At 41.2% G+C, this 27,835-nt stretch overlaps 1 protein-coding gene across 1 annotated transcript in view; it reads right to left on the reverse strand.

The window, feature by feature from the left end:
- Window positions 1–27,835, reverse strand: part of SNX3 (sorting nexin 3) — a 184,372-nt gene that overhangs the window by 78,305 nt on the left and 78,232 nt on the right. Inside the window, exon 2 of the mRNA XM_053710608.1 lies at window positions 18,165–18,260. Coding sequence (XP_053566583.1) covers window positions 18,165–18,260 — 96 coding nt within the window. The remainder of the gene's footprint in view (window positions 1–18,164; window positions 18,261–27,835) is intronic.

Genomic DNA, 27,835 nt, shown 5'->3' on the forward strand with positions numbered 1-27,835 from the left:
TAAGGTGGATGGAGCTATCTCCGCGCTCCCTAAGCGCACCACTATCCCGCTCGAGGATAGTTTGTCGTTTAAGGAACCCATGGATAAGAAATTAGAGACCCTGTTAAGAAAGATGATTCAGCACATGGGGTTCGTATTTTAGCCTGCAGCGGTGGTCGCTGCAGTGGCAGGAGCCTATACCTATTGGTGTGACTCTGTAAGAGATGATCGAGGTAGAGACACCCCTCCATGAGATACAGGAAAGAATTAAGGCCCTGAGGGTAGCTAATTCATTTATCTGTGATGCAAATATACAGATTATTCGTTTGAATGCTAAGACATCAGGCTTTTGTGGTCGAAGTCGTGGTCTGCTGACATGACGTCAAAATCTAGATTAGTTTCCGTTCCTTTTAAGGGAAAGGTTCTTTTTGGTCCAGGCTTGGACTATCATTTCCACGGTCACGTGGGGAAAAAATGCTTTCTACCGCAGGATAAGAAGAACAAGCCTAAGGGTCCTAATTTTTGTCCCTTTCGTTCGTTCAAGTCCCAACGAAAGCAGCCTGACGCGAAGCCCAAGCAGTCCAAGGGATCTTTGAAGCCATCTCAGTCTTGGAATTAAACCAAGCAGAACAAGAAGCCCGCCGAGACAAAATCAGCATGAAGGGGCGGCCCCCGATCCGTCTCTGGATCTCGTAGGGGCAGACTCTTTTTTAGCTTTTTAGCGGGGGCTTGGATGAGAGACGTGCTGGATCCTTGGGTTCTGGAGGTTATTACCCAAGGTTACAGGATAGGTTTCAAAACTCATCCTCCAAGGGGCAGATTCCTCTTGTCAAATCTATTATCAAGACCAGAGAAACGAGATGCCTTTCTAGAGTGTGTGAGGGATTTCTCATCTCTAGGAGTAATTGTACCGGTACCTCTAGCAGAGAGAGGTCTAGGGTACTATTCAAACCTTTTTGTGGTCCCAAAGAAGGTGGGCACGTTTCGTCCGATTCTAGACCTAAAGTGCTTAAACAAGGCATGCCTGATGAAACGCGTTGCATTGTAAACATTGCTTGTCAATGTTTTTAATATTTGTTTTAAAAAACTAAACTTGTTTTATACAAGCTTTGGTCCATTACCTTCTATAGCAGTCTTACCCACCGCTACCGACTATCCACCAGCAGTGATTGTGGCAGGATTCCTCTGCACTGATGTATCTATGCCTGGAGAGGGTTAGCTGGTACACCTCAAGCTACCAGCCTGCACCTACTAGTACATAAGTGTACTTGGGCCAAATGTGAGTACCAATTTGGCTTTCTATGCTGGATTGATATACTTCTGCTGAACTCTGCTTGTCTGACTTCTCTGCTTAATTAACCTCTATTGTTCTGGATTGCCTCTCTGTTGCCAAACCCTGCCTGCCTGACCATTCAAGTGGTTTACCTTTGAACTACTTCACCGTTGCCGCTGAAGACTATCCTACCTGTGGTGAGTGCTGCTTAGCTTATGAACTCTCTCTGCTCTGGGATATTCCCTATCATTCCGGCTCGATGCCGGGATAAGAAGACTACTGGACAAGTTCGGTCTGATAGTGGAGTATCCCACGAGCATAACATTATACTTGGGCCATAGAGCCAGATGAGGTGGCACGAGCGGTTTATCTTCAGGGACAGATGTTGGGAACCCATACCACACAGTTGCAGAATATGGATTCCAAGCTAGAGGCTATAAATGCTCAAACTTTCTTTACTTGTTACAGCGAAGAATACCGCTTCTGTTGTTGTACCGCCAGTCTCTGCTCCTGGTACTGCGGCTTCTTCCTCTGCTTCTGATAGTATCCCCCGAATACCATTGCCTGACAAGTATGAAGGTACTACTGATTGCAGGGGTTTTATTAACCAATGCAGGCTGCACTTCCGCAATGATCCTCACACCTTTCAGTCTCACCAGTCAAGGGTCACCTTTATCATTTCCTTACTGAAAGACAGGGCCCTAGCCTGGGTCTCTCCCCTTTTGGAACAGAGCGCTCCACTCCTGAACGACGCTGATGCGTTAATTTCTGCACTTCTGTCTTTGGGACTTCTGGCCGTACTTATGCTGCAGAATTTTCTCTCCACGATCTCCACCAGGGCAATAGAACTGTGGCACAATTTGCCATTGAGTTTCGCACCTTGGCACTAGAGACCAGTTGGGATGGCAGTCTTCCTCAAGGCAGCCTTTAGGAGGGGTCTGCATGAACGCATAAAAGATGAACTCCCTTATCGTGATATTCCCTCTTCTTTGGAAGACTTTATAACACTTTGCATCAGTCTAGACTCTCGCTTCCAGGAGAGACAAGTCGAGAGAGACAGAACTCGGAGGGTCCTTCCCTTCCGTCCTTCAATTTGTCTGGTTTCTGCAGTACCCTCTACCCCTTCAACTTCTCCAGCCACCCCAGTAGAAGAACCCATGGATCTTTCCTCTTTCAAACCCTCAGTCTGAAAGACAGAGAAGGAGATTGAGACTATGCTTTTATTGAGGTTCTAACTCCCACCAACTAAAAGACTGACATTCGTCCGGGAAAAGCCAGTGTTTAGGGGATAACACTGTGGTACCTCAAAGCATGATCTCTACTAAATCCCCTCACTCCTCTCAGATTCTGGTACCTGTTACCCTCACCTTCCTTCAGAATACTGTCCACACTCAAGCCTTCATTGATTCAGGTGCAGCTGGAATATTTCTGGATCACCGTTTTATGATTCAAGCTGACTTGCCTCTTCTGCAGAAAAGGCATTGTCTCAAAATAACTACTATGGATGGCACCCCACTTGGTTCAGGGTTGATCCATTTTGAGTCAGCACCCCTGACCCTGACTGTGGGATTCCTTCATACCGAACAGCTGCAGTTCGAAGTCATTCATTCCCCAGCACAGCCTGTCATCCTTGATCTTTCTTGGCTTCAGATACACAATCCACAGTTTGACAGGGCTGAAGGACAACTGGCCTCCTGGGGTACCTCCTGTTTCCACTCCTGCCTTGTTAAAGTCACTCCTCTCCGCCTTATCCCCATAGCCAGAATACAGACTCCTCCAAACCTTCCCTCAGTATATTCGGACTTCGCAGATGTGTTTGAGAAAAAAGCAGCCGACATGCTGCAACCCAACTGTCTTTATGACTGCAAGATCGACCTCTTTCCAGGAGCCCCACTTCCAAAAGGGAGGACTTATCCACTCTCCAAAGCTGAAACCAAATCCATGGAGGAGTACATCCAAGAGAACCTAGCTAAAGGCTTCATTCTCCCTTCCTCCTCTCCTGCTGGAACAGGCTTCAGTAAGAAGGATGGTGATGTTAACAATGTCTTCCGTGTCCTCCTCAACCGCACTGTCATCGTCTATCTGGATGACATCCTTGTTTTCTCTTCCACTTTGGAGGAGCATCATAAACACGTGAGACGGGTACTTCAACGTCTCAGAGACAATTCTTTGGTAGCCAAGCTAGAAAAATGTGAGTTTGATCAAGTTCAGATCCAATTCCTTGGTTATATCATCTCAAAGGAGGGTTTTGCCATGGATCCTGCTAAACTCACCGCAGTTAGAGTGGCCTCAACCTACTTCATTAAATGAATTACAGAGGTTCTTGGGGTTCTCCAATTATTACCGCAAGTTTATAAAGAACTTTTCTCAAACAGTCGCTCCACTCACTGAATTGACAGAACGGAACAAAGATTGTAAACATTGGCCTCCTGAAGCCATAAACCCATTATCTTGTCTGAAAAAGGCTTTCTGTTCTGCTCCTGTGCTCCGCCATCCTGATCCTGACCTACAGTTCACTTTAGAGGTTGATGCCTCCGAGATAGGGGCTGGAGCAGTTCTAACACAAAGGGATCCTTTGACTTCCAAGTCACACCCTGTAGCCTTTTTCTCTAAACGTTTTACTCCTGCAGAGAGGAATTATGATGTGGGTAATCGTGAACTCTTAGCCATTAAGATAGCATGGCGTCATTGGTTAGAGGGCACCACCAATCCCATTCAGATTCTCACTGACCACAAGAATCTGACTTACCTAGAGACTGGTTAAAATCAAAGGTGCAGGCTTGTTACTAACTCTTCCGTAGAGTATATATAGACTGTTCATTAAAATAATGGATAGGATGGATAAGTCCAAATCGTGGCTTGCAAAATGGGAGACTCGGAGTGCCAAGAAAAGACAGTGTTTAACCCTAGGATCCCAGAGGCAGAACTTGTTTTCACTTTTTGTGATGGGTTTTTTTTTTTTATTGAAAATTTTTCTGCAGGTCAAGTTTATATAAAATAAAATTGCAAATTTGTCAGTTACACTAAAGCACCAGATCAATTACAATTTGTTGGTTAACTGGAGAATAAAGCAATATTTAAAGTTGTATAATCTAGTGCAGTAGTTGAAAATTGCATTGCCAATTAGCTGCAGACAAAAAAAAGTAATTGTAAAATGTCTCTTGAATTAATTTGTTTCCTTTTCTCTTAGTCTAACATAGAAATGTAGTAATAAAAAGGTGCATTGCTCATACGAACATCTTACATTCAGAGGAAAACAGCTTTGCAGACTGAAAAGCTAGGGAACGAGCTTGCAAAAATCTCAGAGCCAGACAACAATCAATGCACTACTGCATATGTGACTGTTGTCTTCGAACAGCACTTTGCTCTGGATGCACTGTGTTAAGGAAAACCTATACAATGCAGCCAGAGAACAGCTCTGTTTAAAAAGAACAGCCTAATGTGGAGCAGCATTTTCTGCGATGACATCTCAGATCACTCTATGTTCTGCCTTGGGGCCTAGGATAAATTCCTTCATGCACTGCTCGTACGGACTAGGTGACAAACTCATGTCTGAAAGATATATGTATTCACACTGTTCAACATATGTCTGCAGGGCACATACCTCACTATGGTCCTGCCAGTTCCAGCAAACTCCAGTGTGCTCTTACTTGACAGATACAGCCTCTGTGTAAATCCCTTCCTGCTTTCAAATGTAGGGGTTAGTAGTATACGTACTGTACCTTACCCTCTGGTTATGGAGCCTGTCCTGCACATGTTCTGTGTTTGGGCACAAATCCTGTCTCCGGTCTGCAAACACCACTGTCGTCCTCTCTTCCAGAAAACCTTAGGTCTCCATGAGGATGTGTCATCCGGTATCCAATCCAGTGGTATGCCAGCTTACAACGTAGTAAGAGCGTGTTGCTGGTCAGATAAAGTACACTGAAAAAAAGGTTGTAGCACGCTCTTGAGTAATTATAAAACATATTTTATTAAAACAAACACTTAAAAAGTGATGACCAAGCCACCAATTACAAAAAGAACTGTGAGGAGCACAGTACAACGGCTTATGCGTTTCGGGAATGTCCCGTAATCATAGCCTAACTTGTGCATACCCTAACTGAACTTAAACACACTACTTCTATCTGATAGGTTAAAAATGGCGCTCTCAACAGGTAACACCTGTTTACACAGCACGTCTGTTACATGAGAAACTCTAAACTCAAAAATTAATTAAACTTCTAAATTAAGAAAGTTTCTAAATATATATATATATATATATATATATATATATATATATATATATATATATATATATATATATATATATATATATACACACACACACACACACATATACACACACACACACACAGTATATAAGTGAGAACAAACAAAAATACCTGATATTGGACACAAAGCCCGTTACAAAACTGATTATTTGGAACAGAATTAGTATGTGCATACATATCATGAAAAATATTGACAGTTCCATTGTTTACCTCTGAAATATGTAGTTGATCCATAGTGAGATAATATATTAGCAATAATTCTAGTACTGTACAAACTCATGCAAAATAAGTAGATTCATAGATATGAGATAGAACAGAGTTAAAAAAGAGACTATAGGAGATATCAAATATTAAAATGACCAGATGTCAATACATATACTCATTATCAACACATTATACATTTATAGTACCTATAGTCCTGAAAATGGACATACCGAACCTTGAGTGTAAAAAGGGGACCTATTTATGCGTTGGTGGTTATACCTGAATGGGTTGAACATTCTAGAAAAGAAATGTGTTGTTAAATCATTCCCAGTAATTAATGATGTCATACCTAGAGTTTAAACCTTCTGGATATCTGGTCCTCAATTTAAACATCCAGAAAATGTCTCTCTTGGCTAGGAGTTTGTCTACATCCCCTCCCCTCTTTGGTATCCTTACTTGTTCAATGGCACACCACTTCATTGTGTTTAGATTACCATTGTGAATTTAAGAGAAATGTCGTACCTGGGGGGTGGATGACTTACCCCTGCCAAGAGTAGAAAGATGTTTCCTTATTCTAGATTTTATGTCTCTAGTGGTAAGACCAATGTATTGGGTCTGACATTGTTCGCATCTTAACATGTAGATTACATTTTTTTACATGCAATTAATTTGACTTAAGTGGAACTGTTCCAATCCTAAGGATTTCAAGGAACAAGCAGATGATTTGGAATAAATATTAAGAGAAAGGGGATATCATAGGAACATAATAACAAAAGCTAGAAAACAAACAAGTGATAGGCAGAGAAAATCTCTATAACAAGGCGCAAACAGACCCAAACAACCTTTTCTTCTTAAATGAAAAGAGTCAACAGCTGCATTCATTACTTTTGGGAAATAAGAACCTGGCCACCAGGAGGAGGCAAAGACAACCCAGCCAAAAACTTAAATACTCCTCCCACTCCCCTCATCCCCCAGTCATTCTTTGCCTTTCATCCCAGTAGGATGGCAGAGAAGTGTCAGAATTTTTATTTTTTGTTTTTGTCTCTAATGGAGGGTAGTACTCTTCGGCATGAGACAGGAGTTTTAAGTAGTCCTGTCAGTCTCTCAGTGAGGGCTTAGATGAAAGTTAGAGTCCGGAGATGCAGGGAGTTTCTTTCTGCGAAGCCATCCCGACTCATTAACAGCACCTCAAGCAATCAGCGTCGTCTAACTTTGCCTCGCTGCCTGCTTTTTTCTCTCAAGTCCATGGCGGAGGCGATACTACTATCCGTCACACTTGAAGGGCCGTGTTCCTGTTCCACGGCGTAGATTCTGGTAAGATTGTTTCATTATACTATTTATCAATGTACTGTAATATGAATGTTTCCCAAGAGGCTACCACCTTGCGGGTCTAAACATAAGGGTCTCACTGAGTCTCTTTTAGTATCTTGGAATCGAGGGTTAGTATCTCCTGAGGGAGGTTATTGAAGAGGGGAGGTTTATAATCATGTTTGTTATGTGATTCAACCTGCTTACGTGTGATGTTTACTGTGCTCGTGGTTGGAACATTGAGGCTTTTAGAAGCGACGCAACCTTTTGGTTGGGCGCACTTTTTTTGGACTGTGCGGTTCACCTTGTGTTCGGCAGTGGCTACGTTCCGTTTGTCCATTTCCGCATTCCCGACCACGTGGCGAAGGAAATTTTCTAGTTGTTTCATTTTACTCTATTTATCAATGTACTGTAATGTGAATGTTTCCCCAAGAGGCTACCACCTTGCGGGTCTAAACATAAGGGTCTCAGTGAGTCTCTTTTAGTATCTTGGAATCGAGGGTTAATATCTCCTGAGGGGGGTTATTGAACAGGGGGGTTTATAATCATGTTTGCTATGTGATTCAACCTGCTTACGTGTGATGTTTACTGTGCTCGTGGTTGGAACATTGAGGCCTTTGGAAGTGACGCAACCTTTTGGTTGGGCGCACTTTTTTTGGACTGTGCCGTTTACCTTGTGTTCGGGCGTGGCTACATTCCTTTTGTTCATTTACGCATTCCCGACCGCGTGGCAAAGGAATTTTTCTAGTCCGCACGGGTCTGGTCATAGGAGGTGGTGAGTGCCCAAGTCCTTGGGGGTGTCAGGTGCCGTTTTTGTTTTTACTACTTTAGTCCATATTTAAACATCCTCTATCCAGTTATGGAGGATTCTGATGCTGAGACTGTGTTAATTTCAGATTCAGTTACGGAGGATTCTGATACTGAGACTATTTTGATTTCCAATTCAGATTCTGTGTCCGGTGATGAATCCGTAGTGGCCTCGTTGACTCCGGTCAACCAGTTTTGTTCTGTATGCCATTTCAGAGCACCTGGTTCATCGTGCTCGGGGAATCATGGGACTGCTGAGCCATCTGCCTCTGGGGGTCCTGTCCTCCGAGAGGCGAGCTCCCTACAAAAATCATACTTCTTCACTTGCGGGTAACTAAGTTTATGGTTCCTCCATGCTGGGGGGGGGGACGTGTTGCTCCCAGAGGTTGCAGCGCGTTTTCACTTCCACATAATGTTGGCGATTGTTCGTCTGCAGAGTCCAGACGTTTATTTAAGAATGTGCTCGTGCCCTATTGTCCCGGGCCTTCCGACTTGGGGAGGGCCTCTACAGTTTCCTGTGGGTGTATCTGTCCCTGAGTGTTGTGCTTTTCGTTACAGGATTGCGCGCTTTCGTGTGTTCCTCAGACATGTTTTTCAGTTATTGAATGACCCTATCGTTACCAGATACGGGGATTTTCATTCTGATACTTCGAATGGTGCACTTCATTAGACATGTGGGGATGAAGTAATCTACTGATTGTCATTTGTTTGAGATCTTTCCCAGTTTGGTAAGATAGGGCTCCGTTTGGCTGGTCCTGCAGGTAGACCTGTGTCTTTTTGGGCGTTCACCTCCGGGCTGCCTTATATTTTATTTATATCTGATGGGATGTCTTATTTGTTTTTGTTTCCTTCTGGAGCCTTCTGGGATTGATACTCTGTTACTTCTTCGCAAGTTGTTTTGGACATGTTAGTCCTATGTTAAAGATGTCTGTTTTCCGTTTTTTTCCCATATGAGGGAGAATTTATGCAGCTTGCCGGTTAGGACCCTAGGTGCAGGCTGGTCCTGTCGGGTTAGTTCGGTCTTGCGGCTGTTCAGACACGTGGCGCTGTTCTGCTCAGCTGGTTCTGTAGAAGGGCTGAGTGCTCTGGTTATTTTTCATGTTCAACTAAGCATTCGAGTGGACCTGTAGGTCCGTGAGGCGGGAAGGATTGTTTCAGTCCTTATAGCCTTCAGTCATAGATGGCCGGGCAGCATCACTCCTCCTTTCCATCAGAACTGGAGTTTTCCTCCCCCATGTGGTGGAGGGTTGGAGGGCTTAATGCCCCTTACCGCAATTAAGCAGTTTGGCCTTCATTTTTAGGACTCTGGATTTGTCCTTTTGGGCTTGATCCAACATCTTGTACAGGATAGCTGTCTAGCATGCGGAAGGTTTGCAATTTTAAACCAGTTGCAGCTCTTGATACCTTGCAAGTGTACGAGTAAGCTGTTTATAGTGTATCTAGATGCAGCTCTTATTCTTTGACGTGTACTGTCTGAGTTATAAGAGACCTTTCGGTCTTCTTCCATTGTCTCCGGGTGAGTGGATCTCTTTAGGGATCTGCGTTTCCGGGTGATGGTTGTTCCTTGCAGGGACTTTGTTTAGCTAAGGGTTTTCCGGAGCCGAGTAGGCTTAGTGCCTTTCTCTTCCTTGTGTCCTCTGCTTGTGTAGAGGTGATAGGGAGACTAGCCCTGCTAGTAGGATTTTTTTTTACCTTGAGGTATCCCTTGGTTGTCCTGAGGCTCTGAGAAGTATCTTCATACGGCTTCTAGCCTTACTCCTTGGAGTGTTGGACTTTAGCTAGGGGTGGTTCCTTCCTTTGGTCGGGGCTTTCGAGTTCTTCTCGCTATGCGGATTCTCTGGATATGCATCCATACCCTTGTGTCTGGCTTTTTGGCCAGTTGGGGTGTTTAGTTCTAGGGTAAGGTATGCCTGAACTATTAGGTGCCTGGACCTGTTTTTCCTCCCGAGACTTCCGGTTGCTGAAGCTTCGCTTGGCCTTTTTCCTGACCCAGTCTTGGGTAGTTTTGGAATCTTGTATCTCAGGGCTGGTCGGGGTGTTACACGGTAGTGGGAACTTGATCTATGTCCTTGCTCCATCTACCTAACCTGGTCATGGTTGGCCAGGTTTTCTGAGTATTTTTTACTTTTTGCCACAGAGTAGCCCGTGTCATCTGGTGGTTTGCAGTGTGGCTTGAGCCTCATGGGTGGTTGGTTCCTACCTAGCTGCTGGCATTTAATATCCAATTTCTGGTGCGCCTTAGGGTTGCAATCCCCTGGTCAGCTTACCAGTGTTTCTGTGGATTCCCTGCTTTGCAGGCGAATGGGTTCGCTGTGTCTCTGCTTGGCAAGCTACTTGTAGGGGGGTCCTTTTCTAGGACATCTGTGTTGGGAATTTCTCTTCCCATTAGCCGGTGACTTCGGACCTTGAGGACAGTTGTTGCCCTTATGGCATCATCCTTTTTCTTTAGTGGATATTCTCCTCCCTATGGAGATTGAGTCCTTGCTTGGGGCTTCTCCTGTATGGGAGGAGGAAAGGTGGGATTGTTCCCCCTGGCGTCTTGCTGCTTCAAACTGACTTGTTGGGCCGTTATTTGATGGATCCTTAGGTCTATGGCCTTGTTGTTTGGATTCAGAGTCGGGTTGTACTTGTACTCTGTGGTGATGGCTGTCTTGGTTCCCTGAGACTGGTTTGGTCCAGCTGGGTGTGGGTCTGCAGGTCAGGATGGCCAAGCGATCTAAGGCACTGCGTTCGGGTTGCAGTCTCCTCTGGATGTGTAAGGTTTGTGGAGTCTATCCTGTTAGCTTAGTCTGCTAGGGTATATATTTTCCTTTCAACTTTCTCCATTGATTAGAAGAGGGTTTACTCTTCCTTCGGGTTCTGAGGGTATACTCTACTTCTCGGGGGGCCTTGATTGAGGTTTTGTGTTCCCCTTTTTAGGGACCTGTGTGTAGGTCCGATGACTTAAATTGCCTGGAGCATGCCCTCTGTCTGGGGGTTGCTTTTGCGGTCTGTTTCTTGCTTGACTGCTTCTTCCTCGCAAGTACCCTCTGGGGCATATTTATTAAAGACTGGAGCTGCTGGTGCAACGCCACCCCCTGCAGACTCGCAGCCAATAGGCCGCCAGCAGGGGGGTGTCAATCAACCCGATCGTACTCGATCGGGTTGATTTCCTCCGATGTCTGTCCACCTGCTCAGAGCAGGGCATCAAGCTCCATTCAGGGCTTGATACATATGCCCCTCTGTGTCATCCTGTTATGGTCTCTGTGTTCTCAAACTTAGGGTTTTTCACCTGGGTGTATTACACACTTTATATGGTCGAATACTTTGGTATTTATGGTCAGACACTGGGAGGACATTGCTTTTTCAGTTGCATCCCGTGCTTGCAGGATGTTGGAGAGACGTCGGTTCTGTCTCTGTGCCCGGTCTTATCCCGGGTTTCGCTTGTTATAGGTGTGGCCTCCTTTCCATGTTTGGGTCCCTTTGGGTCTCTGTGAGCTGGGCTCACTCTTGGAGGTGTTCTTTTTTTGTATTATGGGACCTTTCGGTTTCCTTTGTTCTCCTTTGCCTTGTTTCCTTGGGGGTTTCGGCTGATGTCCCCTTCATTTGTGGAGATGAGCGGTGGGGACTATTTGTTGGTTGACAGTGTCTCCTGGAGGACTGTTGGCTCAGTCGAGTCCGTTTGCGGTCTCTAGTTTGGATTCTGGACTAACTGTGAGTCAGTGTCATTGGGGCTTTTCCTCTTAAAATTTACTCGGCTTCGGATGAAGCAGGTTTTTTTGATTGGGTAGAGGTTTAGGCCTGGTGCCCTCAGTATGGGCCGCCTATTGTACCCTTCCGTCTTGGCATTCAGTATCCTCTATAGCTTGGGTATTGTTTTCCCAAAAGTAATGAAAGCAGCTGTGGACTCTTTCCATTTAAGAAGAAAAACAAATTATGCTTACCTGATAATTTCCTTTTCTACTGATGGAAAGAGTCCACAGCTCCCCACCCGTAATTTTATGTGGGGCGTCCTTATATTATTCTTTCACCCTGATATTTCTTCTACTGTTCCTTGTTTCTCGGCAGAATGACTGGGGGATGTGGGGAGTGGGAGGAGTATTTAAGCCTTTAAAACAATCTGTGAGAAAAAAAAATCACAAAGAAGAGAGGATGCCTCCTAGTGCAATATTGCAAAATAAATGGCACAGATGACAGATGTGAAGATTAAATACTCACAAAAGAAGCAGCACCCATGGGCGCTGATTGAGACAGGCTGGGGAATCAGTGACCCAGCTACACTGATCCTGAGCAGGATGATGAGTTCCAATGTATCCAAATAGTTAAATAGAGCAGCACCCATGTGCTGATTGAGGCAAGCTGGGGAATCGCAGTGACCCAGCTACACTGATACTGCAGCAGGATGAAAATATCCAGTACACCAAACTAATGAACAGGCATAGGCTTCCATAAAAAATGACAATTTATTGTCCAATTGTTAAAAATTAAAAGGATATACACAGTTATACCGCAATAAAAAAACTAATGTTAAAAACAGTTGCAACGCGTTTCTCAGCCAAACAGGCCGTTTCCTCAGGCATCTGAGGAAAATGCCTGAGGAAACAGCCTGTTGGCTGATTAACGCGTTGCAACTGTTTCTAACATTTATTTTTTATTTATTGGGGTATAACTGTGTATATCCTTTTAATTTTTAACAATTGGACAATAAATTGACATTTTTTATGGAAGCCTATGCCTGTTCATTAGTTTGTTGTACTGGATATTATCATCCTGCTGCAGTATCAGTGTAGCTGGGTCACTGTGATTCCCCAGCTTGCCTCAATCAGCACATGGGTGCTGTTCTATTGAACTATTTGGATACATTGGAACTCATCATCCTGCTCAGGATCAGTGTAGCTGGGTCACTGTGATTCCCCACCCTGTCACAATCAGCACATGGGTGCTGCTTCTTTTGTGAGTATTTAATCTTCACAACTGTGCCATTTATTTTGCAATATTGCACTAGGAGGCGCCCTCTCTTCTTTGTGATTTTTTCTCACAGATCCTTTTGTTGCTTTATTTGTTATAAGAGGAGCTACCAATCAAGTCTGACCTTCTAACCATCAATTATATTAGATATCTTTAATACAGGACTTTATAGAAGATTTCAGGACATTAATCAATATTGACTTAAACTTCATTGCTCAGCTCAAGGATCAAGTTAAGTTTCCATTTATAATAGTCATATGTTTGTACATTACTGTTATTTGTTATATACATAATTGTGCAAACTTATTTATTTTGTCTTGTTATAGCGCCCCCTATAGTTGGACACCTAGGTATCATCAACCGTTTTTTGTGTATTTAAGCCTTTGGCTGGGTTGTCTTTGCCTCCTCCTGGTGGCCAGGTTCTTATTTCCCAAAAGTAATGAATGCAATGTGGACTCTTTCCATCAGAAGAAAAGGAAATTGTCAGGTAAGCATAATTTATGTTTTTAAAGGTGTGAATTTTATTACCAGCTCTGGTGCCCAGTTCCCACAAATAGTGCAAATAATGAAGAAGCACTTTCAAATTCTGGCTTCAGATGATAAGTTAACAGATTTAGTAAAACATGGAGTTAGATGTAGTTCAAGAAAGAGTCCGACACTGGGCACCATCTTATTACCCACACATCTTAAACAGAAACCATCTAACAACAGTACATGGTTAAAGAGTGCGGGCATGTATGGTTGTGGGCACAATAAAAGCGAACCCTGTGAATACCTTGACAGGACTAAAGAATTTAGCTCTTGTGTCACAAGAGAAGTCTTTCCTTTTTTTATCCCTAATGCATTGCATGTCAAAAAAATGTAATCTACATGTTAAGATGCGAACAATGTCAAACCCAATATATTGGTCTTACCTCTAGAGACATAAAATCTAGAATAAGGGAATATCTTTCTACTCTTGGCAGGGGTAAGTCATCCACCCCCCAGGTACGACATTTCTCTTAAATTCACAATGGTAATCTAAACACAATGAAGTGTGAGGTGTGCCATTGAACAAGTAAGGATACCAAAGAGGGGAGGGGATGTAGACAAACTCCTAGCCAAGAGAGACATTTTCTGGATGTTTAAATTGAGGACAAGATATCCAGAAGGTTTAAACTCTAGGTATGACATCATTAAAGGGACAGTCTACACCATAATTTTTATTGTTTTAAAAGATAGATAATCCCTTGATTATCTTGTATCTAAGCCTCTGCAAACTGCCCCTTTTTTCAGTTTGTTTGACAGACTTGCAGTCTAGCCAATCAGTGCCTGCTCCCAGATTACTTCACGTGCACAGTGTTATCTATATGAAATACGTGAACTAACACCCTCTAGTGGTGAAAAACTGTTAAAATGCAATCTGAAAGAGGTGGGCTTCAAGGTCTAAGAAATTAGCATATGAACCTCCTAGGTTAAGCTTTCAACTAAGAATTACCAAGAGAACAAAGCAAAATTGGTGATAAAAGTAAATTGGAAAATTGTTTAAAATTACATGCTCTATCTGAATCATGAAAGTTTATTTTGGCCTAGACTGTCCCTTTAATTACTGGGAATGATTTAACAACACAATTCTTTTCTAGAATGTTCAACCCATTCAGGTATAACCACCAACACATAAATAGGTCCCCTTTTTACACTCAAGGTTCGGTATGCCCATTTTCAGGACTATAGGTACTATAAATGTATAATGTGTTGATAATGTGTATAGGTATTGACATCTGGTCATTTTAAAATTTGATATCTCCTATAGTCTCTTTATTTAACTATGTTCTGTCTCATATCTATGAATCTGCTTATTTTGCATGAGTTTGAACAGTACTAGAATTATTGCTAATATATTATCTCACTATGGATCAACTACATATTTCAGAGGTAAACAATGGAACTGTCAATATTTTTCATGATATGTATGCACATACAAAACTGATTATGTGGAACAGAATAATAGTAACAGGCTTTGTGCCAAATATCAGGTATTTTTGTTTGCTCTAACTTATATATATGTATTACTATTTAGAATCTTTCTTAATTAAGAAGTTTAACTAATTTTTGAGTTTAGAGTTTCTCATCTAACACAGACGTGTTGAGTAGCGCCGTTTATTAACCTATCAGATAGAAGTAGTGTGTTTTTAAGTTCAGTTAGGGTATGCACAAGTTAGGCTATGATTCCCAAAACGCGCAAACCGTTGTGCTGCGCTACTCACAGTTATTTTTGTAATTGGTGGCTTGTTCATCACTTTTTAAGTGTTTTAATAAACATATGTTTTATAATTACTCAAGAGAATGCTACAACCTCCTTTATTTCTATGTACTTTACCTAGAGACTGCTCATCAACTCAATCCTCGACAGGCCAGGTGGGCCTTGTTCTTTTCCTGTTTTAACTTTGTGGTCTCTTATCTTCCTGGGACCAAGAACAAGAAGGTGGACGCCCTTTCCCGTCAATTCCCTCACTCAACTAATTCCTAAAAAGCTCCAATTGAACACATCATACCTCCCTCCTGTGTGGTTGCTCAATTAAATACCACCCTTTTGCAAAGATTGCAACATGCCCAGTCCAGTAAACCTCCTGGAGCCCCCATGGCCTCAGATATCCTCTTTGTACCTTTGAACCTACACACCCCTGTGCTATCCTGGGCTCATGGTTGTAAACTCTCAGGACAACCTGGTTTGACTAGGTGGCCTACTATGAAGTCTGACGCTCAGGATTAAGTGAAAGCCTGCACAACTTGTGCTGCCAACAAAAGTCCCAAATCCTTGCCTCCTGGCTTGCTCCAACCGTTGTCCATTTTCTAACAACCATGGACACACATAACTATGGACTTCATTGTGGACCTTCTGACCACCATATAGTTTTTTGGGTTCTGGTGGATCGGTTTTCTAGACTGGCTCATTTTGTACCCTTAACGAAACTGCCATCGGCCCAGGAATTATCGTCTCTTTTTCTCTTGCATGTGGTACGACTTCATGGCATTCCTGTGAATATTGTTACCGACAGAGGTCCACAATTCATCTCTACATTTTGGAGAGCCTTTTGCAAGTTGATTGGAAGCACTGTTTTTGGCTACCATCCTCAGACCAATAGACTAACAGAGAGTAAACCAGGATTTTGAGGCTTATCTTACAGCCTTTGTCAACGCTCTACATACCAACTGGTCCGAGTTGTTACCCCTAGCAGAGCTGGCAAGAAACTCTCATTGGCACTCTTCTCTTCGAAGTTCTCCATTTCAAGCCACAGCAGGGTATTAACCTCGTGTCTTCCCTCTTTCTGCTCAGTCCACTGGGGTTCCTGCAGCAGACACGTTACTGAACTCACCACTCATTGGCAACACATTCGCTCTCAGCTACGTTCAGCTTTCTCTAGATTTAAAAAGTTTGCTGATCGTCATAGAGCTTCTGTATGTGCCATCTCAGTAGGTGAATGTGTTTGGGTCTCTACTTGACATATTCTTCTACGTCAACCCTGTCACAAATTGGGGCCTAGGTTTATCGGTCCTTACAAAGTCCTGAAAAGACTGTCTCCTGTTGCCTACAAAGTGGCCTTGCCCAAAACCCTGCGCATACACCCAGTCTTCCATATTTCACTACTCAAGCCTTACATCAAGAATAGATATACCCGGCTCCGAGATCCTCAGGTTGTTAAGATCCTGGACTCCAGATACAGGCGCAGAAAACTGCAGTATCTGGTACATTGGAAGGGTTACTCTGTGGCGGATCGTTCCTGGGTTCCTGCCCGTAATGTGCATTCTCCGTCTTTAGTCTCTAGATTCCATGCTGCTGGTCCTTTGTAGCCGACTCTGATTCCCGGAAACCCTTGAGAAGGGGGCTATGTCATGCCGCGCCACTCTAGCCGTTTGCTAGTGGTGCGGCGTCTCCTTCCCTGCTCGTTGTCAGGGGCTGTGTCTGCTCCGGATGCGTGCAGCGCTGACGTCAACGCTACACGCTCCTCTGTCTGATGCTGGTCCGGATTCCTGTGGCACAAATCCTGCGCCTATTTAAGTTGCACAGAAACGATCTATCACTGCCCAAGTATAGGTGTTACTTTGTGTGCTCCTGGGTGTGATAGATCGTTACTGCTATTTGCCTTATTGTTGCTGAACCCTGCCTGTCTGACTACTCTGCCTGTTAACCCCTACATTGCTGGATTGATACACTACTGCTGGCCTCTGCTTGTCTGACTTCTCTGCTTGATTAACCACTATTATTCTGGATTGCCTCTCTGTTGCCAAACCCTGCCTGACCATTCAAGTGGTTTACCTTTGGACTACTTCACCGTTGCCGCTGAAGACTATCCTGCCTTTGGTGAGTGCTGCTTACCTCATCTTACGAACTCTCTCTGCTCTGTGATATTCCCTATCATTCCGGCTCGATGCCGTGATAAGAAGACTACTGGCCGAGTTCGGTCTGATAGTGGAGTATCCAACGAGCATAAGATATATATTATCATATACAAGCATACATGCATACCAAAACCCCTTTATATTATTATAACATACAAGCATAAATGTATACCAAAACTATTTTATATTATCATATACAAGCATAAATGCATACCAAAACCCTTTTATATTATCATATACAAGCATAAATGCTTACCAAAAACCCTTTATATTATCATATACAAGCATAAATGTACACCAATACCCTTATATATTATTATGATATACAAGCATAAATGCATACCATATACAAGCATAAATGCTTACCAAAACCCCTTTATATTATTCTCATATACAAGCATAAATGCATACCAACACCCTTTTATATTATCATATACAAGCATAAATGCATACCAAAACCCCTTTATACTATTATCATATACAAGCATAAATGCATACCATATGCAAGCATAAATGCATACCAACACCCTTTTATATTATCATATACAAGCATAAATGCATACCAAAACCCCTTTATATTATCATATACAAGCATAAATGCATACCATATACAAGCATAAATGCATACCAAAACCCTTTTATATTATCATATACAAGCATAAATGCATACCAAAACCCCTTTATATCATCATATAGAAGCATAAATGCATACCAAAACCCCTTTATATTATTATCATATATTAGCATACATGCATACCAAAACAGTCTTGAAACAAACAAATACAATGGGAAGAACCAGATCTCCAAATCTGAAGACAATTTAGTAAACAAAGAGCATTAGCTCAGCCTGAAACTGAACTGACAAGCAGGGTTGGAAGTTCCGATCTACTCAGACTTCTGGGAAGCATTTCTACCTATACCAGTTGTAAAAAAGACTATATCCCCCAGTACGAATATGGTTTTACAAGAGTTAGACTTTATAAAAGGTTTCTCACCTTGCTTTCTCGTTCAAGCTCAGTCCTCAGCCACTCAAAATCGCTATATCTTCTTCTGACACCGGACTCTTTTAATTTAAAAATAGGAAGATTGGTCTACAAAGGAAAAATAATCATATATTAGAATAACAATTGGTAGAACAAGTGTTAAAAAAAAAATCACAAATTATTCAAACTATTAAAAACTACAATGTGCAGCCACGATAAAAACATTATTCGGGGTTTTAATTACATGCTTATGTCAGTAAAACAACCTGAAAATGGTGAAATACAAATTCCAAGAAAAGCGCTATTCTACAAAAGTTGTATGGCAGTACTAAAAAGAAAGCAAGTTTTGCAACCATTAAAAAGATATAAATGGTGTAAAACGAAAATGCTCTACTGCATTAAGAGTATTTCATTCCTGCACTATTGCCTTGCCAACGCACATATTGTTATCCAATGACAAGAAGCATACTTGTGTAACCACCAATCACCAGCTACCTACCAGTAATGAAATGCTGATACTGGGCCCCCTATGTGTACTTTTCAACAAAGGATATGAAGATAATGAAGCAAACTCAAAAGTCTCTTAAATATAAATGCTATCTAAACCATGAAAGTTTAAATTTCAACCAGATAAGACACAGATTGAAAATGAGTGCACACTGCATACCATGTGTATGATTATATTAGAAATACTTCTAATACGGTTTGAAATGTATTGCTGTGCATGGGGTCAAAACACACAGCTCATTGCAAGCAATAGTATAATAATACACAGGGGTGCTCCAGAGGTTTTAGATCTACATTTCCCATAATGATCAGCCAGCTGATGCTCAGTGCCTGAGCATCATGGGAAAAGTAGTTCCAAAGCCTCTGGAGCACCAAGGTTGAGCACCCTCTAGCACATTAGAGCATTTTATTTTTGCTCAGGTATCTCACTTTAACCTCTGGGGAAAATATAGGAGAACTAGAGTTGAATAATTTACACAATTACATGTACAAAGGTTTATCTGGTACATAATCAGATCTAATAGTGAACCTCAAGAACCTGACATTTTAGAAGTGGCACCTTTGCATTTGTGGTGCAGCGATAAAGGCACACTGTATTAAATATGTTTTCTTATGGAATAAGAGGGGGCTGCTACATAACCCTTATCTCTACCTCTGATTTAATTAAAGGGGACCATTTATTTAAAAGATTGACACCCATCTTCTGAATGACGGGTCAAATATCCCACTAATTTGCAGCTGATCATAATGGTGTTGGCGATCGAAGAGGGGGCTCTTTTAGAATCTTTATCCCCCTGATTAGCCACATAGAAAGCATGAGAATACAAATTTGAGAAAGCTGCTGTGTTTGCAGTAAAGTGTGATGTTGCTGAGCACAGATGTCACAAGGCAGGGCAGCCTCAAACAGGAGCAGGATTGTTTGTGCAAGTTATCAAATTTAATCTGCTGTAATCCTCTGTAATAGAGGACTATACTGAGACAAAGTTATTCTATATGGACAATTCAGTTGAGTGACATTATTTATAACACATTTGTAAATACTGTTTTATCGAGAATGTTTTCTGAACGTAACACTGGAATTTCGTAAGTGAATAATTCAGAATATTTTTGACTGCAATAAATTTAACAGTACTTCACCATATCTGATTCACCTCTAATTAAAAAAGGGACAATATACTCTCCAGAATTGTTATTGTATCTGCAGGGGCTTAGATACAGGTAATCATAGAGGTAAAAAGTATATCAATATAACAATGTTGGTAATGCAGACAGGTAATAAAGGTATTCTCTTTCTTTTTAAACAAGAACAATTTTCAGGTACACTGCCCCTTTAAAATGTATGTTTCAACAAGCTTTATCCATGCGTGGTCATGTGAAATTTAGTAGTAGCAAACTGCATTTCTGATATGCCCAGGTTAAAGGCTGTGTGAAGGTTTCACAGAATTTGATGTGATAATTTTGTTGTGACAGTAAACTGTGAATTTCCTAACCCCTTGACATTTTCAAACCTCTAATTCTTTCATATTTTTATTGTTCATACTATTCATTTCTCTACACTACCATCTGTGAGTCGCATGTTTTCAATACACTCATGATTATGTCAAAAGTTCAGGATGGGAAAAATGAGGTAAAGTGAGATTTATTGGCAATTCTACATTTTGAATTATACCTGTAAACTTGATATGTTATTTCAGAGATTAACTTTATAGACTTCCGTACTTTGTGTATGCAAAAAAAATATCTTCTAAACAATTTTCACAAGCTTGATCTTTACAGGGTCACTAGAAGAGAGCAGCTAATCCCTTTTTGTATAGTAATTTGAGAGGAGCAAATTTGAAATGCAAAATATCACCTGCAGAAAACACTGCTGTATGGACTTTCCTATCTTTTTATACATTTAGTTTAGCAATAAAAGCAGAAAGTTGAAGTGGGGTAAAAAGCCAACAGGGGTGTAACACAAGACACCCAATATCTTGCTTTAGCTCAAATTTCACGCCCTGTAGTATGCGTACAGCATTGCCTCTAAGTGCAAGGTTGACTTTTATCATAATTAGTGGTTTGTTAACGGACTAGTTCTTAGTCATCTCCGCTATAGGTAAATATGGTTACCTAACAAAGTACTGTGTGTAGTAAAGATTAATTATAATGGTGATAGTGTTTCCTGGTCTGTATCAGGTTTAATTTGTATTTAGCAATGCAAAGATACTAGAGAAGAATAGAACTACAACCCACCACTTTGTTCTGTGTTATTCTGAAGAAAAAGTTGTATTGCACATTCCATTGTTTAGTATTAGGACTGTGTTGACTGACTTTTTATTATCATGCACTTTAAATTGCAATTTTTATATATTACAATATTTTTGATTGCAATAATCTGTGACAAGCTAATTCACTAACCAATCACAAACGATACTGTAGAATTTCCTAATTCAATAATCAAGATGGCTACAATAATGAGCTACTTCTCTACCAAACTGCAAAAATGGGCAAAACAGAGGTGAAGTACTTAATGGCATAAATCATATTTTGAGAAACGATTAACTGGGGGGAGGGGGGAAGAGATAGAGATGATAGAGATGATTTTATATATATATATATATATATATATATATATATATATATATATATATATATATATATCCAAATGAAGAATGGAGGGCACTCACGGGTCTTTGTTGCATTAGAGAGATATTTTTATTAAAAGTATAGCATCACAAAAGTCGACGTTTCGGCTCGTGCAGTAAGCCTTTCTCAAAACAATCTATGAATATAATATTTTCAAATCAGTGATATGTACAAAAAACTTGTGCATACCACCAAAATAAATATAAACAAATTTAAAAATTTAAATTGTCATCCCCAACTGAAATCTCATTACATCTAAAGACAATCATTACATGTTAAACATTTCCAGCTTAGCGATTCTAATATAGATATAGTATCAAGGATATTTCATCACGTGTGATACCATTACTTAATACACAATAGAAGCTCAACTAATACATATAGAGAGTTAAACATACTAGATTTGATAATGTTTGTGTCTATCGAGTATTAAATTTAATCTCAAGACACTATTACATAGTAATTTACTGGAGTGTGTAGCAACATGCTTTTCAATCATTAACAGAAAATTGGAAACATTTGTAGCGATTCACTCTATATTTATAACAATGGCAGTCCGTATATAAATATAAACACGCTGCACATTTCTATGTTCAAGCATAATTGCATACATATAAACATTAATAAAACCCTTGGACCGTGTTGGCACTATTATGCATAGCCGCATGAGATTACATACCTTACTGACTCTTCAGCGTTTCAAGACGCTATTCCCAAACAGTGTATGACAAACAACTCTGTCAGCAGTAGCACTGTTGAAATACCTGCGGTTTGAAACACCCGATGACGAAAAATACTTAAAGGGCCATGATACCCAAATGTTGAAACACTTGAAAGTGATGCAGCATAGCTGTAAAAAGCTGACTAGAAAATATCACCTGAACATCTCTATGCAAAAAATAGTTTTTACCTTAATGATGTACATAGTGCAGGATTCAGATCTTCCATGAGATCTCTCTAAATAATCATTAATCAAATGCATGTATTTCTACATACAAAAAAAAAAAGATACACTTCCTGCTATACTTCTATAGTTAATGGCTAGTAGCCAATCCTCACAGACTACACTTTCTAAGCAGGTCATTTTGGCTAATCATAGACGAGTTCTCACTTTAACAATTGTCTATGATTGGGCAGACCGTTTAATAGGTAACCAATCCCTGGGTCTCTATTCTTATGTGAAAATGTCACTAATGGACACTGCTACAGACCAATGGAGCTAAAGAAAATACTACAATAACAAGTGTTAAGCTGCTAGCACCTCTACATAGCATTAATGTTAGCTATAATTGCAAAGTGTGTGAGACTCAAAATCGGACCCTCAATTCTTTATATGACAATTAATGATATGAAAAATACCTCTGAACCAAATTGTTGTCCTGATATATGTGTGTGCTTAATGTAATTCCATGAGATCTCTCTAAATAATCATCAATCGAATGCATGTATTTCTACATACAAACAAAAAAAAATTACACTTCCTGCTATACTTCTATAGTAAATGGCTAGTAGCCAATCCTCACAGACTACACTCTCTGAGCAGGTCATATCAACCAATCATGGACGAGTTCTCATTTTAACAATAGTTTATGATTGGGCAGACCGTTTAAATAGATAACCAATCCCTAAGGAGTGCTGAGTGTATAATATGTAGTGGATACGATCGACATCTACAATACAGTAGATTAAATTACCAACCAGACAACAATGGGACTAGAAATAGAAATGAAGATGTGTCAGATTACTTATGAAGTATATTGTTTAATACCTCTACTAGCTTATTAATCAGACAACTTCACACTGTGTTAAGCAATATGGATGAGCCATCACTCAAGATCAATATGATACAATGTCAACATTCTAAAACACAGAATGATCAATATATATGATATGCTTTGTGTGGAATATTTGTACACTACCCTCAAAGACATGATTAGATGATATGTTTCATTGTTATGTATTTAACTATATATAAAGCACACACATATATTATGGTCACTAGGGACCGATGGCATGCAACTTAACCCCTTAATGACCACAGCACTTTTCCATTTTCTGTCCGTTTGGGACCAAGGCTATTTTTGCATTTCTGCAGTGTTTGTGTTTAGCTGTAATTTTCCTTACTCATTTACTGTACCCACACATGTTATATATCGTTTTTCTCGCCATTAAATGGACTTTCTAAAGATACCATTATTTTCATTATATCTTATAATTTACTATAAAAAAAAAAAATATAAAATGAGGAAAAAATGGAAAAACACACACTTTTTCTTACTTTGAACCCCAAAATCTGTTACACATCTACAACCACCAAAAAACTCCCATGCTAAATAGTTTCTAAATTGTCCTGAGTTTAGAAATACCCAATGTTTACATGTTCTTTGCTTTTTTTGAAAGTTATAGGGCAATAAATACAAGTAGTACTTTGCTAGTACTCTGCGCACCACACGTGTATTATGCCCAGCAGTGAAGTGGTTAATTAGGGATCTTGTTGGAAGCTTGTAGGGTTAATTTTAGCTTTAGTGTAGTAGACAACCCAAAGTATTGATATAGGCCCATTTTGGTATATTTCATGCCACCATTTCACCGCCAAATGCGATCAAATAAAAAAAAAAACGTTCACTTTGTCACAAACTTTAGGTTTCTCACTGAAATTATTTACAAACAGCTTGTGCAATTATGGCACAAATGGTTGTAAATGCTTCTCTGGGATCCCCTTTGTTCAGAAATAGCAGACATATATGGCTTTGGCGTTGCTTTTTGATAATTAGAAGGCCGCTAAATGCCACTGCGCACCACACGTGAATTATGCCCAGCAGTGAAGGGGTTAAAGGGACAGTATACACTCCTTTTCATATAACTGCATGTAATAAACACTACTATAAAGAATAAAATGCAGATACTGATCTAAAAATCCAGTATAAAACTGTTTAAAAACTTACTTAGAAGCTTTCAGTTTAGCTCTACTGAAAAAGTAGCTGGAAAGCCCACTGCAAGTGGGAAATAAGACACTCCCCCCATCCCCCTTCTTTTGCATATGAAAAGACCCTTTATACAAGCAGGAGCAAGCTGGAGAAGGTAGCTGACGGTATTCTCATAAAACTTTGGGGCTTGGTTAGGAGTCTGAAAATCAGAGCAATGTTATTTAAAAATAAGCAAAGCTATAAAAACAAAAAAAACACAACTTTATGGGCTATATAAATAGATCATCTACAAAACATTTATTCAAAGAAAAAATGAGTGTATAATGTCCCTTTAATTAGGTAGCTTGTAGGGGGCTTGCAGGGTAAATTTTAGCTTTAGTGTAGAGATCAGCCTCCCACCTGACACATCAGACCCCCTGATCCCACCCAAAGAGCTCTCTTCCCTTCCTCACCACACAATTGTCCCCGCCATCTTAAGTACTGGCAGAAAGTCTGCCAGTACTAATATAAAAACAGAATTTATGCTTACCTGATAAATTACTTTCTCTTATGGTGTATCCAGTCCACGGATTCATCCTTACTTGTGGGATATTCTCAATCCCTACAGGAAGTGGCAAAGAGAGCACACAGCAGAGCTGTCCATATAGCTCCCCTCAGGCTCCGCCCCCCAGTCATTCGACCGACGGTTAGGAGAAAAAGGAGAAACTATAGGGTGCAGTGGTGACTGTAGTTTTACTAAAATAAATTTGAACCTGACTTAATTGCCAGGGCAGGCCGTGGACTGGATACACCGTAAGAGAAAGTAATTTATCAGGTAAGCATAAATTCTGTTTTCTCTTACATGGTGTATCCAGTCCACTGATTCATCCTTACTTGTGGGATACCAATACCAAAGCTTTAGGACACGGATGAAGGGAGGGAACAAGTCAGGTAACCTAAACGGAAGGCACCACTACTTGCAAAACTTTTCTCCCAAAAATAGCCTCCGAAGAAGCAAAAGTATCGAATTTGTAAAACTTGGCAAATGTATGCAGTGAAGACCAAGTCGCTGCCTTACAAATCTGTTCAACAGAAGCCTCATTCTTGAAAGCCCATGTGGAAGCCACAGCTCTAGTGGAATGAGCTGCAATTCGTTCAGGAGGCTGCTGTCCAGCAGTCTCATAAGCCAATCGGATGATGCTTTTCAGCCAGAAGGAAAGAGAGGTAGCAGTCGCTTTCTAACCTCTCCTCTTACCAGAATAGACAACAAACAAGGATGATGTTTGTCTGAAATCTTTAGTTGCTTTTAAATAGAATTTTAAAACACGAACCACATCAAGATTGTGTAACAGTCGTTCCTTCTTAGAAAATGGATTAGGGCACAGAGAAGGAACAAAGATTTCCTGGTTAATATTCTTATTAGAAACCACTTTTGGAAGAAAACCAGGTTTTGTACGCAAAACAACCTTATCTGCATGGAACACCAGATAGGGTGAATTACACTGCAAAGCAGACAATTCAGAAACTCTTCGAGCAGAAGAAATAGCTACCAAAAACAAAACTTTCCAAGATAATTACTTAATATCTATGGAATGCAAAGGTTCAAACGAAACCCCTTGAAGAACTGAAAGAACTAAATTTAGACTCCATGGAGGAGCCACAGGTCTGTAGACAGGCTTGATTCTAACTAGGGCCTGTGCAAACGCCTGAACGTCTGGTACAGCTGCCAGACGCTTGTGTAACAGGATAGACAGAGCAGATATCTGTCCCTTTAAGGAACTAGCTGACAAACCTTTCTCCAATCCTTCTTGGAAAAAAGACAATATCCTTGGAATCCTAACCTTACTCCACGAGTAACCTTTGGATTCGCACCAACAAAGATATTTCCGCCATATCTTATGGTAAATTTTCCTGGTGACAGGCTTTCTTGCCTGGATCAGAGTATCTATAACTGATTCAGAGAACCCACGCTTAGCTAGAATTAAGCGTTCAATCTCCAAGCAGTCAGTTGCAGAGAAACTAGATTTGGATGCTTGAATGGACCTTGAATTAGAAGATCCTGCCTCGATGGCAGTTTCCCTGGTGGAGCCGATGACATGTCCACTAGGTCTGCATACCAAGTCCTGCGTGGCCAGGCAAGCGCTATCAGAATTACCGAAGCCTTCTCCTGTTTGATTCTGGCTACTAGCCGAGGGAGAAGAGGAAACGGTGGAAAGACATAAGCTAGACTGAATGACCAAGGCGCTACTAAAGCATCTATCAATGCCGCCTTGGGATCCCTGGATCTGGATCCGTAAAGGGGAAGTTTGGTGTTCTGACGGGACGCCATCAGATCCAATTCTGGAATGCCCCATAGCTGGGTTAGCTGAGCAAAGACCTCGGGGTGGAGTTCCCACTCCCCCGGATGGAAAGTCTGACGACTCAGATAATCTGCCTCCCAGTTGTCTACTCCTGGGATGTGAATTGCAGATAGGTGGCAGGAGTGATCCTCCGCCCATTTGATGATCTTGGTTACTTCCTTCATCGCTAGGGAACTCTCTGTTCCTCCCTGATGATTGATGTACGCTACAGTCGTGATGTTGTCCGACTGAAATCTGATGAATTTGGCCTCCGCTAGTTGAGGCCATGCCTGGAGCGTATAGAATATCGCTCTGAGTTCCAAAATGTTTATCGGGAGAAGAGATTCTTCCCGAGACCATAGACCCTGAGCTTTCAGGGAGTCCCAGACCGCACCCCAGCCTAACAGACTGGCATCGGTCGTGACAATGATCCACTCCGGTCTGCGGAAACTCATTCCCTGAGACAGGTGATCCTGAGACAACCACCAGAGAAGAGAGTCTCTGGTTTTCTGGTCCATTTGTATTTGAGGAGACAAATCTGCATAATCCCCATTCCACTGTTTGAGCATGCACAGTTGCAGTGGTCTTAGATGAATTCGGGCAAAAGGGACTACGTCCATTGCCGCAACCATTAGACCGATTACCTCCATGCACTGAGCCACAGAAGGCCGAGAAATGGAATGAAGAACTCGGCAAGTATTCAAAAGCTTTGACTTCCTGACTTCTGTCAGAAAGATTTTCATTTCTATCGAGTCTATTATTGTTCCCAGGAAGGGAACCCTTGTGAGCGGGGACAGAGAACTTTTTTCTACGTTCACCTTCCACCCGTGAGACCTTAGAAAGGCCAGAACAATGTCCGTATGAGCCTTTGCTCTGTGAAAATACGACGCCTGTATTAAGATGTCACCTAGGTAAGGTGCTACTGCAATGCCCCGCGGTCTTAGTACCGCTAGAAGGGACCCTAGCACCTTTGTGAAAATTCTGGGAGCGGTGGCCAACCCAAAAGGAAGAGCCACGAACTGGTAATGCGTGTCCAGAAAGGCGAACCTTAGGAACTGATGATGATCTTTGTGGATAGGAATATGTAGGTACGCATCCTTTAGATCCACGGTAGTCATATATTGACCATCCTGGATCATCGGCAAGATTGTCCGAATAGTTTCCATTTTGAAAGATGGAACTCTGAGGAATTTGTTTAGAATTTTTAGATCCAGGATTGGCCTGAAATGTCCTTCCTTCTTGGGAACTACAAACAGGTTTGAGTAAAATCCCAGTCCTTGTTCTGCAATTGGAACTGGGTGTATCA

This window comes from Bombina bombina, chromosome 4, assembly GCF_027579735.1.
Source record: "Bombina bombina isolate aBomBom1 chromosome 4, aBomBom1.pri, whole genome shotgun sequence".
NCBI classification, from domain to species: domain Eukaryota; kingdom Metazoa; phylum Chordata; class Amphibia; order Anura; family Bombinatoridae; genus Bombina; species Bombina bombina.